Source organism: Myotis daubentonii, chromosome 2, assembly GCF_963259705.1.
Source record: "Myotis daubentonii chromosome 2, mMyoDau2.1, whole genome shotgun sequence".
NCBI classification, from domain to species: domain Eukaryota; kingdom Metazoa; phylum Chordata; class Mammalia; order Chiroptera; family Vespertilionidae; genus Myotis; species Myotis daubentonii.
In genome coordinates, this window is record NC_081841.1 from 61,796,305 (window position 1) to 61,808,812 (window position 12,508).

At 41.9% G+C, this 12,508-nt stretch overlaps 1 protein-coding gene across 2 annotated transcripts in view; it reads right to left on the reverse strand.

The window, feature by feature from the left end:
* The window catches only part of PPM1H (protein phosphatase, Mg2+/Mn2+ dependent 1H), a 235,934-nt gene that overhangs the window by 17,034 nt on the left and 206,392 nt on the right, over nucleotides 1–12,508 (reverse strand). For both annotated transcript variants that reach the window (XM_059683480.1, XM_059683482.1), the window contains exon 9: nucleotides 5,980–6,131. In XM_059683480.1, coding sequence (XP_059539463.1) covers nucleotides 5,980–6,131 — 152 coding nt within the window. The remainder of the gene's footprint in view (nucleotides 1–5,979; nucleotides 6,132–12,508) is intronic.

The following is a 12,508-nucleotide window of genomic DNA, read 5'->3' on the forward strand; positions in this document are numbered from 1 at the left end:
ATAATCACAGTAGCGAAAATCAACATAAGAATGTTGCTAATAAGCAGGATATAAAACACAGATTAAAACTAAAACCTCAACAGGAGAAAAAACATTCAAATTTAAATAAATAATCTTTAATTGCAGCATCATCAATTCCTGTGCACCTGAGCAAAGTGATTATGCCAAACAATTCGACGGAGACAGGATAGCTTCACTTTTTTCCTGAAAGAATTTTGTGGTTTTTGTTGTTGTGAAATATAAGAAACATACAAAAATAGCCACAAGCAGAATAACAACAACACACACCCACTGGTGCTCACCGTATAGCAGGCACTTCACTTTATATACGCGTGTGAGAAGTGCGATGGGCACCCCCGCGGCGTTACAGAGGGGGGTCCCGGGCACTGGAGGATTCAGAAACTTCCCTAAGTTTACATGTATCAAAGGAACAGAACCAGGACTTGAGCTCAGGCAGTCTGACTACAGATTCCACGCTATTAACCACTGGACCTCACTGCCTCTCACAGTTTACACACAAATGAATGTATATTACATATATGCATTTTAACATGAGCCGCCAGGCACCAGTCGTCTAGCTAAAGGAACAGAGCACGACCAGTGAGTATCTTAAAGACTCACTGTGTGCCCCTCCTCAAGCATACCCCACTCTCTGTGCCACCTCTCCTCCCAAGGCAACCATTATCCTGAATTCTGGGTTAATTCTCTTGCTCTTTGTTATCGTTTTAATATCTACAGCTCTCAGTGATACACTGCTAGTTTTCTACTTCATGTAAATAGAATCACAACATGTGTATTCTTCTGTGACTTGCCTATTCAACTCAATATTATGTTTTTGAGATTTTCCCTGTTAATGAGCACAAATTTGGGTCATTCCCCTCTGTGAGCTGTATTTTATTCTTTGTTTATCCATCCTACGATTGGACATGTACAATAATTTATTTTTGTAATAGAAACAATTCTGTGGATGTCTTTTTACATGACTCAAATTTTAGCAGCACCAGAATCACCAGGATGGTTTGGTAAAACACTGGTCCTACCATTGGAGTTTTATTTAGTAGATTTGGGGAGGGGCCTGAGAATTTGTATTTCTAACAAGTTTTCAGATGATGCTGATGCCATGTGGCCCAAGGACCCCACTTTCAGATCCACTACTCTTGGGTACAGACCTAGGTGTAGAACAGGGTATGTGTAGGCTCTGCTTTACCAGATATGTCAGTATGTCTTCAGAATCTTTCTATAAATTTGCAAACCCATCTGCAGTCCTTCCACATTTTTAATTTATACTATTCAATTTAAGATGTTTTTTTCATTATTGGCCATTAATTTTCTGTGTGATGACTGGTTCTTGATCATTTTTCTATTGGATTTTTAAAAATATTTTCTTTTTTGACTAGGAGAATTCATTATATTTTATGGATATCAATCCCTCTTTAGTTATACAAGTTGCAAAAATCTTCTCCCAGTTCATGGCTTGTCATTTTATTCTCTTTACTAGAGGTCCGATGCACAAAATTCGTGACCTGGGAGGGGGGGGGTTTCCTCAGCCCGGCCTGCATCCTCTCGCAGTTCAGGACCCCTCACTTTTTACTGCCTGCTTGCTTGCTGCTCCTTAGTGCTGCTGCGGAGGCAGGAGAGGCTCCCACCACATCTGCCGTGCTCGCTAGTCATGAGCCCAGCTTCTGGCTGAGCGGCACTCCCGCTGTGGGAACGCACTGACCACCAGGGGGCAGCTCCTGCATTAAGCGTCTACCCCCTGGTGGTCAGTGCGTGTCATAGCGACTGGTCGTTCCACCGTTCAGTCGATTTGCATATTAGGGTTTTATTATATAGGATGTTGTTTTTTGAAGAACCAAAGTTGGTAAGTTTAATGTAGTCAAGGTTATCAGTCTTTAATAGTTTGTACTTTCTGTGTTCTAAGAAATCCTTCTCTATTCTGAGATTATAGTTTCCTATATGCTATTTTCTAAAAGTTGTATTTATTTTTGCCTTTCACATGTAAGTCTTAATTTGCCTAGACTTTATTTTAGTGTATGATGTGAGAGAAGGATGAAATTTTATATTTTTTCTACACTGTCTTAATTGTTCTGATTTTGTATTAATATCTAGAAGGGTATGACTCACATAGAATTGTCACAAACATTCTTGGCATTTTTTTCCCCACGTATGTCTAAAATCAGCTTATGTAGTTCCATGAAAACTCCATTGGAATTTTGGTTATAAACTGTACTGATTCTAGATCAGCCGTGGGCAAACTACGGCCTGCGGGCCGGATCCGGCCCGTTTGAAATGAATAAAACTATTGAAAAAAAAGACCGTACCCTTTTATGTAATGATGTTTACTTTGAGTTTATATTAGTTCACACAAACACTCCATCCATGCTTTTGTTCTGGCCCTCCGGTCCAGTTTAAGAACCCATTGTGGCCCTCGAGTCAAAAAGTTTGCCCACCCCTGTTCTAGATCAATTAAGGGAGAATTAATATCTTTATAATGTTTCCATTGATGAATAGGAATATGTTCATAATATCCTCTTATATTTAATTGCTGCTGCATCTGGATCATTTTTTTTTTAATTCCTAATATTGTTTATTTGTCAGTGCCCCCCACCTCTTTATTCTTGATTAGTCTTATGGAAAATTTTATCTACTTTTTAAAATTTGCTTCTTTGTGTGTTTTTTTTGGTGGTAAACTATATAAAACATAAAACTTACCACTTTAGCCATCTTTTAGTGTACAGTTTTGTGGCATTAAGTGCATTCACATTGTTGTGCAGCACAATCACCCCATCCATCTCCAGAAATTTTTCATCTTCCCAAATGGAAACTCTGTGTCCATTAAACAACAACTTCCCATCTCTAACCCCACCCCCCAACCTTTGTCAACCACTATGTCACTTTCTGTCTTTATGAATTTGACTATTCTAGGCACCTTAATTAAATGGAATTATACAGTATTTGTCCTTCTGTGACTTACCATGTCTTCAAGGTTCATCAGTTTTATAGTATGTGTGGGAATTTCTTTTCTTTTTAAGGTTAATATTCCATTGTACGTATATACTATATATTTTTATTCATTCATTTGTCTATGGATACTTAGGCTGCTTCTACCTTTTTGCTTCTGTGGATAATGCTACTATGAACATGGGTGTACAAATATCTCTTTGAGTTCTTCTTTCACTTCATTTGGGTATATATCCAGAGGTAGAATTGCTGGGTCATATGGTAATTATGTTTAATTTTTTAAGGAAGTACCATATCCTTTCCCACAGCTGTACTATTTTGCATTCTCAGCAGCAATGCGAAAGGGTTCCAATTTTTCCATATCCTCACCAACACTTATTTTGTGTCTGTATGTTTTTAGAATAGCCATCCAAATGAGTGTGAGGTGGTATCCCATTGTGGTTTTGATTTGTATTTCCCTAATATATTAGCTGTTTTAAATTTTGGTTTTGTCATTTATTTTCATTGTATATTTGTTCTCTATTTTGTCACATTTAATTTTTCCTTTCTTTACTTCTCCTGGGTTTATTGTACCGTTTTCACTTCCTAAATAGAATGCTGTTGTTGAAATAAGGACCACAGACCTAAACTTTTAAATTAGGACAGCCGTTTACTGACAGCCTGTACACGGGAAAAGAACACAATCCACAACTACATAGCTCCACTCCTTTGGCTCCTTAGAAGCTTTAGTTACAAGAATTCTTTTCTACATGTTTACATGGATAATATGAGCAGAACTAGCCCAGTAATACAAGTCAGCCTCAAGGTCTGATTCTGAGAAATAGCATTCTCTATGGTTTAGGGTCTCTTTTTCTTTTTATGTGGTCTGGAATATAAAACTTATGGGTAGAAGTTCCTTGTGATACAGGGCACAGCTTTGTAAAAATTTACCCAATGACATGGAGGGGGTATAGTTACTTCTGGCAGGTCAGGGGTGAGTGGAGTCTTCATCTATGTATAGCTCATCAAATTAGAAAAGGCTCAAAATTCAGCCTTCAAAGTTTTGATATGTAGCATTCTTCTTATTGTTCATGCCCAAGTAATTTCTAATTTTTATTGTGTTTTTTTGTTTGTTTTTTACTTAAAAGTAAAAACTTTTAGAAGTTTGGTTTTTAATTCCATGTAGATTATCTCTCCCTTGACTAGTTTGAAAGTTACACTTTCTATTTCTCTTAGTAGTTTTCTTAGCTATTTAACCAGCAATTTTCAACCCTTTTCATCTTGTGGCACACATGAACTAATTGCTAAAATTCTGCAGTACACCAAAAATATATTTTATTTTTACGTCAGTCTGACAAAAAAAAAAAGGCATAATATTGATTCATTCACACTGGATGGCTATTGTTGTGTTGGCTATGTTCATTGTTGTATTTGACAATCTAAGGGAAAAGAGGTCAGTGCCCCTGACAGCCAGGTATTGAATGTTTTAAAAATTCTTGTGGCACATCTGATGAAAATTGCTTATTTAAACACATTTACTTAGAGTCTACAGTTAAACACTTTGACCTCTTCTCAAATAGAACCTCAGCATATTTTACTGATTACTATCCCCTTACCCCCATATGCTATTTTTATTCAGAATTTTAATCCTCTCATTTTTAATACCACACATCACATTCTTATTACTGTTTTATATATTTAATGTATGTTTAAGTATACCTACATATTTACTAATATCTTAGTAATCCATCTTACTTCTCAGACCTTCCATCTGGGGTCATTTCCTCTTACTGGAATACATCCTTCAGAATTTTCTTCAGAGGAGGTTGGCTGGCAGTAAAATTTTTGTTTTGCCCCAAAATGTCTTTATTGCATCCTCTTTGATATTTTTACTACACATGAAAATTCTAAAAATTGAGCTATTTTCTTATCCAACTGAAGATATAATTTTACTATCTTTTGGCTCCTATTGTTTTTGAAAACTCAGCTGTCAGTCTAAATGCTATTCCTGTGTATCTGTTTTATCTTTCTAGCTGCTTTTATATCTTTTTGTTTGTTTAAAGTTTTTCAGTTTCATTATAAAATGCCCATTATAATTTTATTTCCATTTCTTCTCCTTTGTTGGTCTTTCTGGATCTTAAGGTTAGTATTACTTAACAATTCTAGAACATTTTTTTTCTTCCCATCTGCTATAGAATTTCCTTTTGGAATTCTAATGACAGTATCTTAGGTTATCCTCCTAGTTTCTTAATCTCATTTCACATTTTCCTTCTCTTTGTCTCTCTGAGCCATATTCTGGTTTATTTAGTGCTATTTCCCAGTTCACTAGTGTTCTCTTCAACTGTCTTTAATCTCTTTAATCCAGTGATTTTAGTTCCTATTTTTATATTTTTCGTCTCCAGAAGTTTCACTTCCTTATTTTTGAAGTCTCTGCAGATATTTTATAGTCTTTTATTCTTGTTCATATTTTCAATGCTTTTAAAAACCTTTCTGAAACATGTAAAAATATTTATATTTTTGATTGATATTTCCAATAATGAAGTATTTACAGGCCCAACTCTGCTGTCTGTTGCTTCTGCTGGCTTTACTCATGGAGACTTGCATCCTTGTGTTCTAAGTGAAAACTGTTTCTCCAGAGGAGATTTCTGTTCATATCTGAGAGTCACCTAGGGCTGTTTAGGGTAGTTACACTGCCATAAGAGAATATCTACTTTAGTTTTCTCCTTTCTCAATGTTTCTGGAAAGAAACAGTTCCCCAGTGGATGAAAATATACTTTGGAGAATATGAACTAAGATATTGAAATATCTTACAAATCAAATTCCTTACCATTTGTACCTGGGTTCTACTTAGGACTTTTATTTGGCTGTGAATGTACCTCTAATACGAAGTATAGTTCCTTCTGCAGTTTGGTTACTAAACCATCCCTATTAGCTCTGCTATAAATCACAAATGTTGAAAATGCATGATTATTATTAATTTCAGTCACATTATAAAACACTGCTTAAGAAGTAACCCTATAATCATAGAAATGCACAAACCTGTGAGGGTCATCAGGATCACAGTTAGGGAGAAACTGAGTGATTGCTTCTGCCACTTCTTCATTTGATAAAACATCCCACAGTCCATCCGTTGCCAGGATCAGCACATCATCTGCTCCATGCTCATATTTGGAGAGATCGTAGATTCTTACCTGAAACGAATGAGAACACTTCGGCTTAAGAGGTTGTAAGCACATCATTCCCCCTAACGAACTGACTTCTGATCTCCAGTCCTTTTCCTGCCCAGCCCAGTGGTTTGCAGGTATGAATTGTGAGGTACTCATTGCGCAGCAAGCTTGTGGGCAGGGTAGCTTCCTTTGGAGACTTGTTGTACAGATATATGGGGCCTAACGGGCGGGCTTGATAGTTTGACAGAGAAGAAATGAACTGCCTGGCAGGTGTGGCTCAGTGGTTGAGCGTCCACCTATGAACCAGGAGGTCATGGTTTGTTTCCCAGTTGGTCTGCCCAGGTTGCAGGCTCAATCCCCTGTAGGGAGTGTGCAGGAGGCAGCTGATCAACGATTCTCTCTCATCACAGATGTCTCTATCTCTCCCTCCCTACACCTTCCTCTCTGAAATCAATGAACGGAAAATGTAATGCCTGAGATGTTGCTGGAACACTGACTTACAATAGATACTACGCTAGCCAGAGGCTTGCTTCCCTCTTTTCTTTGCATGTCCGTTCTACAAACATCAAGGGCCTGCTCTGGGTAAGGTGCTCTAAGCAGATTTCCCTGCTTCTGAGTTCTCAGTCTGGGGGTGAGGTAAGGCCAGACTAGGATCCTTTGTAGCTGCTCTGTATGTATTGGCCCAGGACAAAGGAAGCACTTCATTCAATGCACTTATTGACCACCTTTTGGCTTACCTGTTTGTTGTGCAGGGGACGCATCTCATGTAAGCATGGAGCTCTGAGGCTACACTGAGGTTTGAGGGGCCTCAATCTAGCCCAAGTTACAACAGACACATGCTCACATGCTAAGTCTGAGTCTCCTAAGCGTGTCTTGGCAAATTTTAAGCCTTTCCTCATCTCTAGTGCCTGGAATGACTTGGGTATTTCAACATCCACCTAAAATCTCTGAAAAGAACAGAGTAATCTTGGCAAAACCATTAAGAATAAAAATCAAGCTTTATTTAGGTTAGGCCGCAACTCTATATTCACCCTGCTTTGGCAGGGTGGGGTGAGGAAGAGTTTGGGATTTCACTGTTGTTCCCTCCTAATTTGGCAGAGCCAGCAACTGCCTACACTACCTCATAAGCTGAGACAAAGGCAGGTCAATTTCACCAATCTCCCAGCTCCTTCAACCCCCTCATTGCTCTATTCTATTTTCTAAAAACAAGCCTGAGTGAAAGCTGTGGGTGAGGGGAGGGAAGAGAGAGGGCGGAGGAGGCAGTGTGAGCAGCTGCTCCCAGGCCCCATCACAATCATTACATCATCTCAGGCCTAGAGAGAATACAAATTCTAAGAGGTCTACAAACTGCTCAAATCCATGTCTTTGAAAGCCAAGCTTATGTTTTAGGCAAGTTTTCCCAGGCCAGTGACACCCTGCCACAGGACCAGTCCTGTGGACTAACAGCCTACACCCAGCAGCAGAAAACAGCTAAGTGCACCACACCTGCCCGCGGAGCCCTTGGAGAGTGAGCAGAATTGAAAAGCAGCCTCCGGGACCCAGGCTGCTGTGGCCTGTGACGTAGATGGTAACAATGAGCTAACGGCCCAGTGTGCAGACCACACTCAGGGGAAGAGCACTCAGGGGTATACAGTGCCCCTTTTAACACTTTCTCAAAAGGCATGTTCACTTAAGGATGTTTACATTCCGGAGAAGGCAGGGTGCCTTATGAGGCCAAATTAAAGAAAAGAAGAGGGAGGATCTTAAGTCTACAGACCAGAAAGCCTCAAATGCCAGAATTCTATCCTTAGGCCACAGAATTCCTGTGGTCCAACTTTCGCTCTACAGAAGCAACCAAATCCCCTTAGCATTGCTTTCTGTGGTTCCCGGGTGTCTTAAGGCAGTGCTTCTCAAAGGCATAGAAATCAGCGGGGGTTCTTGCTAAAATGCAGATTCTAACTCTGTTCTGGGGTGAGTTGAGAGGCTATATTTCTACTTTGTTCTCTCATGCTCCGAGACTGCAGGTCCAAGGACCGCACGAGGCTGTAGGGAAATCAAGGGCTTAGTAGCCTCCATGGTGCCTACATAATTATCCCCTGGGGTAAGCTCAAGAGAAGATAGCAAAGGTCACTCTTGGGCTCCCACCTTCAAGTCCTGGCTCACTGTGTATGCAACAACTTTAAGAGAGACTGCTAGCTTCCTACTGAGGAATTTCTACAATGAATTTCTGTGATAACTCGAGCTCCAAAGGATAGAAAATGTTAACTAAAGGGAAATGGGTAGATGCATGGATGTTAGGTGACCCAATCTTATGCTGATAGCTAAATAGCAGATTCTATCTACCTTCCAGGTCCTTCTAAAAGAGAGGTTTCTAGGTCTGAATACCATTATAATTCCATTCAATTTCAGGACCCGCCCTATGTGTAGGATGTCAAAATCTCAAGTACTTTCTGTTGGCCCCCAAAATGTGGAGATCTGAGTTATTCAAGCTGAAGCTCTCCTGCCCTCTACTCAACTGGAAATCTGGTGAACAGAATGGATGTGGGTTGATAAATAGAAATATGTTAGAAAACACTCCTTTTCAATTCTGTCAATAAATTGAATCCTCCCTTAATTCCACTATTCACATTTCCACACACAGCTCTCTAATGCAGTTTCATTAGCCAACATGAAAATCCCTTTCAATACCATTCTCCAACTAATTTTTATGTAAATAATAAAAAGCTGGTCTCAACCGTATTCCCTGAGGCACTTCCCTAATTAACATCCTTTTAGGTTTCTTTTTACTGCTACCCTTTGTTTCCTGCCCTTTAGACAATTTCCAAAGGACTTTGCCAACTTTCCACTTACAACTCATGTCTTATACATTAACCTGTGATGCAGAACATTTTGTGAGAAAGCTTTCAGAAAAATTGGACTTCCATGCGAGACATCCCCCTGGACGCTCGACCTCCTCAGCGGCAGGGCTTCAAAGGACTCCAGCAGGCTCTGGAGTCCTGACCTTCCCTCTCTGAAGCTGCAGTCGGCCTCCTGGGTCAGACCACACTCAGCTCCCCACATTCCCCGTTCCATTCCTGAAATAGCTTCTTAATGTTCCGGGAAGCCTCACATCAAGCTAATCGGCTTTGAGGTTCCCCGGGACTCAGATACAGGAAGAGTCTTTGAGGCCTCGGGAGGGAGAGGTGTGCCGTACAAATGCTTGTCTGAAGGGGAGCTGGAGAACTTGTCAGGGCTCCTTCCTGCCTCACCGTCTGCCAAGAAAGGGAGAGAAAGGCCACAGGAATCCTTGAGATTCTTGCAGCTTCTCAGAGCAATTTCATTTGAGCAGCTGAGAGATGAGGCCTGTGTGGCTCCATCTGCCTTCCTGGAGCCTTCATTACGTGTTGTTTATTGAGCAGTCACTGTGTGCCAACTACCTTTCTAGACACTGGAGATACAGCTGTGAACAAAAGTGACAGTCTCGCATGACTTCTAACCCAGGAGATGAGATAGACAAACACCACTGTCAGGTGATAGGTGCTCTGAAGAAGAATCAGGCAGAGGAAGGAGCGTGACAAGTCATTTTGGAAGATGTGATTTTGGGGGCCTCTCTAGGAAGGCACTATTTGAACAGAGATCTGAACGAGTGAGCTGATTTCCCACAGGTGCCTTCTTGTGCCTCTCCTTTCTTCTTTCCGGGACCCACCACTCCTCTGGATTAAGAGTGTGTCTACCCCCCCCCCCCCCCCCTGCCCCAGGACAAAAGTGCAGCAACTCTCTTCGTCCTGGGCCTCTGCAGTCAGTCCATTTCCACCCGTCAGCACAGTCTTTACCTATTGCCACCCGTCTGGCTTCACTTGTTTGTCTCTTCCGCAAGGTCAGTTATTCTCAAATTTTAATGTGTTTAAGAATCCCTTGGTGCTAATTAAACAAATGAAGATTCCAGGGTCCACCTTTAAAAACTCAGATTGTGTAGCTCTGAGCCCAGGCATCAGCCTTTTTCATTAAAAACCAGGTAATTCCGAGGCAGGTGGTGGGGGAACCACACCTCAGAAACTGTCCTAGGCAATAAGCTCCTAGGGACAAGTTCTGAGCTGTCCCATTCGTTTCTGTCTCCACAACAGAGCAGAGAGCCTGGCACTTGGTAACCATTCAATCAGTAACCAAGGGAAGCATTTCCCCTTGTCCTGCTTCCAATGAACACCCTGTGAGTTGGCCATCTTATCTCCCCCCTCCCCCAATTCAACCTCTAGGGGCCAGAGATACTGATTCCTCCCCCCCCGCCCCCCCCATGGGCCTAGCAGTATCTTTCATAGTATAAATCAGAATAGGTCTTCAGGACATATTTGCTGAGACAAAGGATAAATATGGAAGAGAGGAATGAGAAAAATTTGACATATGAGATCCATTTAAAAACCCCCGAAGCTCTTGGTGACCCAACAGACTTAGCTTGTTAACTCCCGCAGTCATTGAAGGGTAACGCACGGACACCTAACAGAGAGCTGCTCACAAACAGCAGGCAGCGTCAGGGAGGGAGCGGAATGAGTCGTGGTGGCGGGACACAGTGAGCCACTGCTGAACGCTCTTGAGGGTCTTCGGCACTGAGAGATGTCCTTAATGTCATCACCGACCACCGATTTTACAAAGGCGCTGCGACAAGCAACTTTTAATTCAGCACCTCCACTTAGTAGTGTCCGGCCGCAGGCTGCTGCTTCAGCGCTTGTCTGAAACATGTTCGCATCTTTGCTCTATTACTGATGAAATTTCAGTGTCATGTTAAGAGAACTCATACCGGCTTCTGAAAACGACTTTTAAAAAGAATCCATCAATTCTTCCATTTGCCCAACCCCAGGTGCTTCTCTGGGACGCTCTCACGGCCTTTACATCTTGAGCAGCTCAGCCGATTCTCCAAACCCTTTTTCCCTTTTAAGTCCTCGGCGGAGGGCGGGGAGCTCCCGCAGCGCAGGCCTGGCTTTCTGGAGGAGCAAGAGCTCTCCCTTTGTTAGCAGGAGCCCTCACTTCAGGTCTCTGCTTCTAACTGGCTTTGGGACTTGAGACAAGCCATTTATTTCCTTTAGCTATCAAGTTTCTCATCTCTGAAATCATTGTTAAAAAATTGGAAAAAATCATATTGTACACCTGTGTCTGCCTCCCTCACAAAGCTGTTATAAAGATCAAATGAGATAATGTGGAAGGTCATTACAAATTCTCATGCACTACATGTTACTTTTCAAGGCACTGATCTCAGGGTGACACACCTGAAAGTCACCTAGTGGATGGAAGGAGATGAGTCAGAGTGGGCTCTGTGGACCTGGGATCCAGTTCCAAAAGTCTCATGTAAAATAACAGTCAGTGGGCCCAGCCAGCACGGCTCAGTGGTTGAGCATCGACCTATGAACCAGGAGGTCGTGGTTCGATTCTCAGTCAGGGCACATGCCCGGGTTGTGGGCTGATCCCCAGTGTGGGGCGTGTAGGAGGCAGCCCATCAATGACTCTCTCATCATTTATATTTCTCTCTCTCTCTCCTTTCCTTTCTGAAATCAATAAAAATATACTTAAAAAAAGAGAAAATAACAGTGACGGGAACTCTCAGTAGTGTTTTTGGCAGAAGAGTCAGATTGCTCCCAAGGTAAAGGTGCCAACAGGTAGTAGAAAATAAGGAGAGAACAAGTCTTGTTCCCTATATCCCATGTGGCCAACCCACCCAAAAAGCTCTACCCACAGAACTTTGCATGTGACGCTTGTACCGGAAGAAAAGAAAACTCTAGCATATCTCCTTGCGATTCTATACCCCAAGTAGAATATTTCAGTATCGGCATTCTGGCACCGAGATTGCATCTAAATTCCCTATTGTGATTCTGTCTCCACTATACCAGTACAATGTCAAGAAGCACACACTGAATTTGGTGGCAAAAGACTTGGGTTTGAGGCCCATCTCTACCCCTTAGTAGTCAGCAAAGCCACTTTGTTCATTCCCACTTCAGTCTGTTGACCCCTGCTAGGAACACTGAGTGAAGTAAAGATGCATCAGATGGAGAGTGTCAGGCAGCCGGAGTTGGACATCGTACACCTTACATGTTAGAACATGCAGGGGCCAGAGGCTGGGGATGTAAGGGAGGGCTGAGGGGCTGGGTGGCTTTCCATAGTTTGGTTTGGCCAAAGTGCTGGATTTCTGCTGTGAAGTGGCGAGGAATGAGGCACAACTCCTCAAATCTTCAGTGTCTCCCTGTGTGAAATGAAAAGGTTAGGACTGGGTGGCCACTGGGAATGCTCATGGGTTTAGCATTCTTCTAGTCTTTCATCATAGGATGGGTCAGACCTTGATGTGACTGACCACATGGCCTCAAAGCATCTGACTGTCAATGAATCAAGGGACATGTAAGTGTTACAGATATGTTGGCTGCTCATGCTATCCAAAAGGAGCTGGTTGTTTTGGCTCTGGG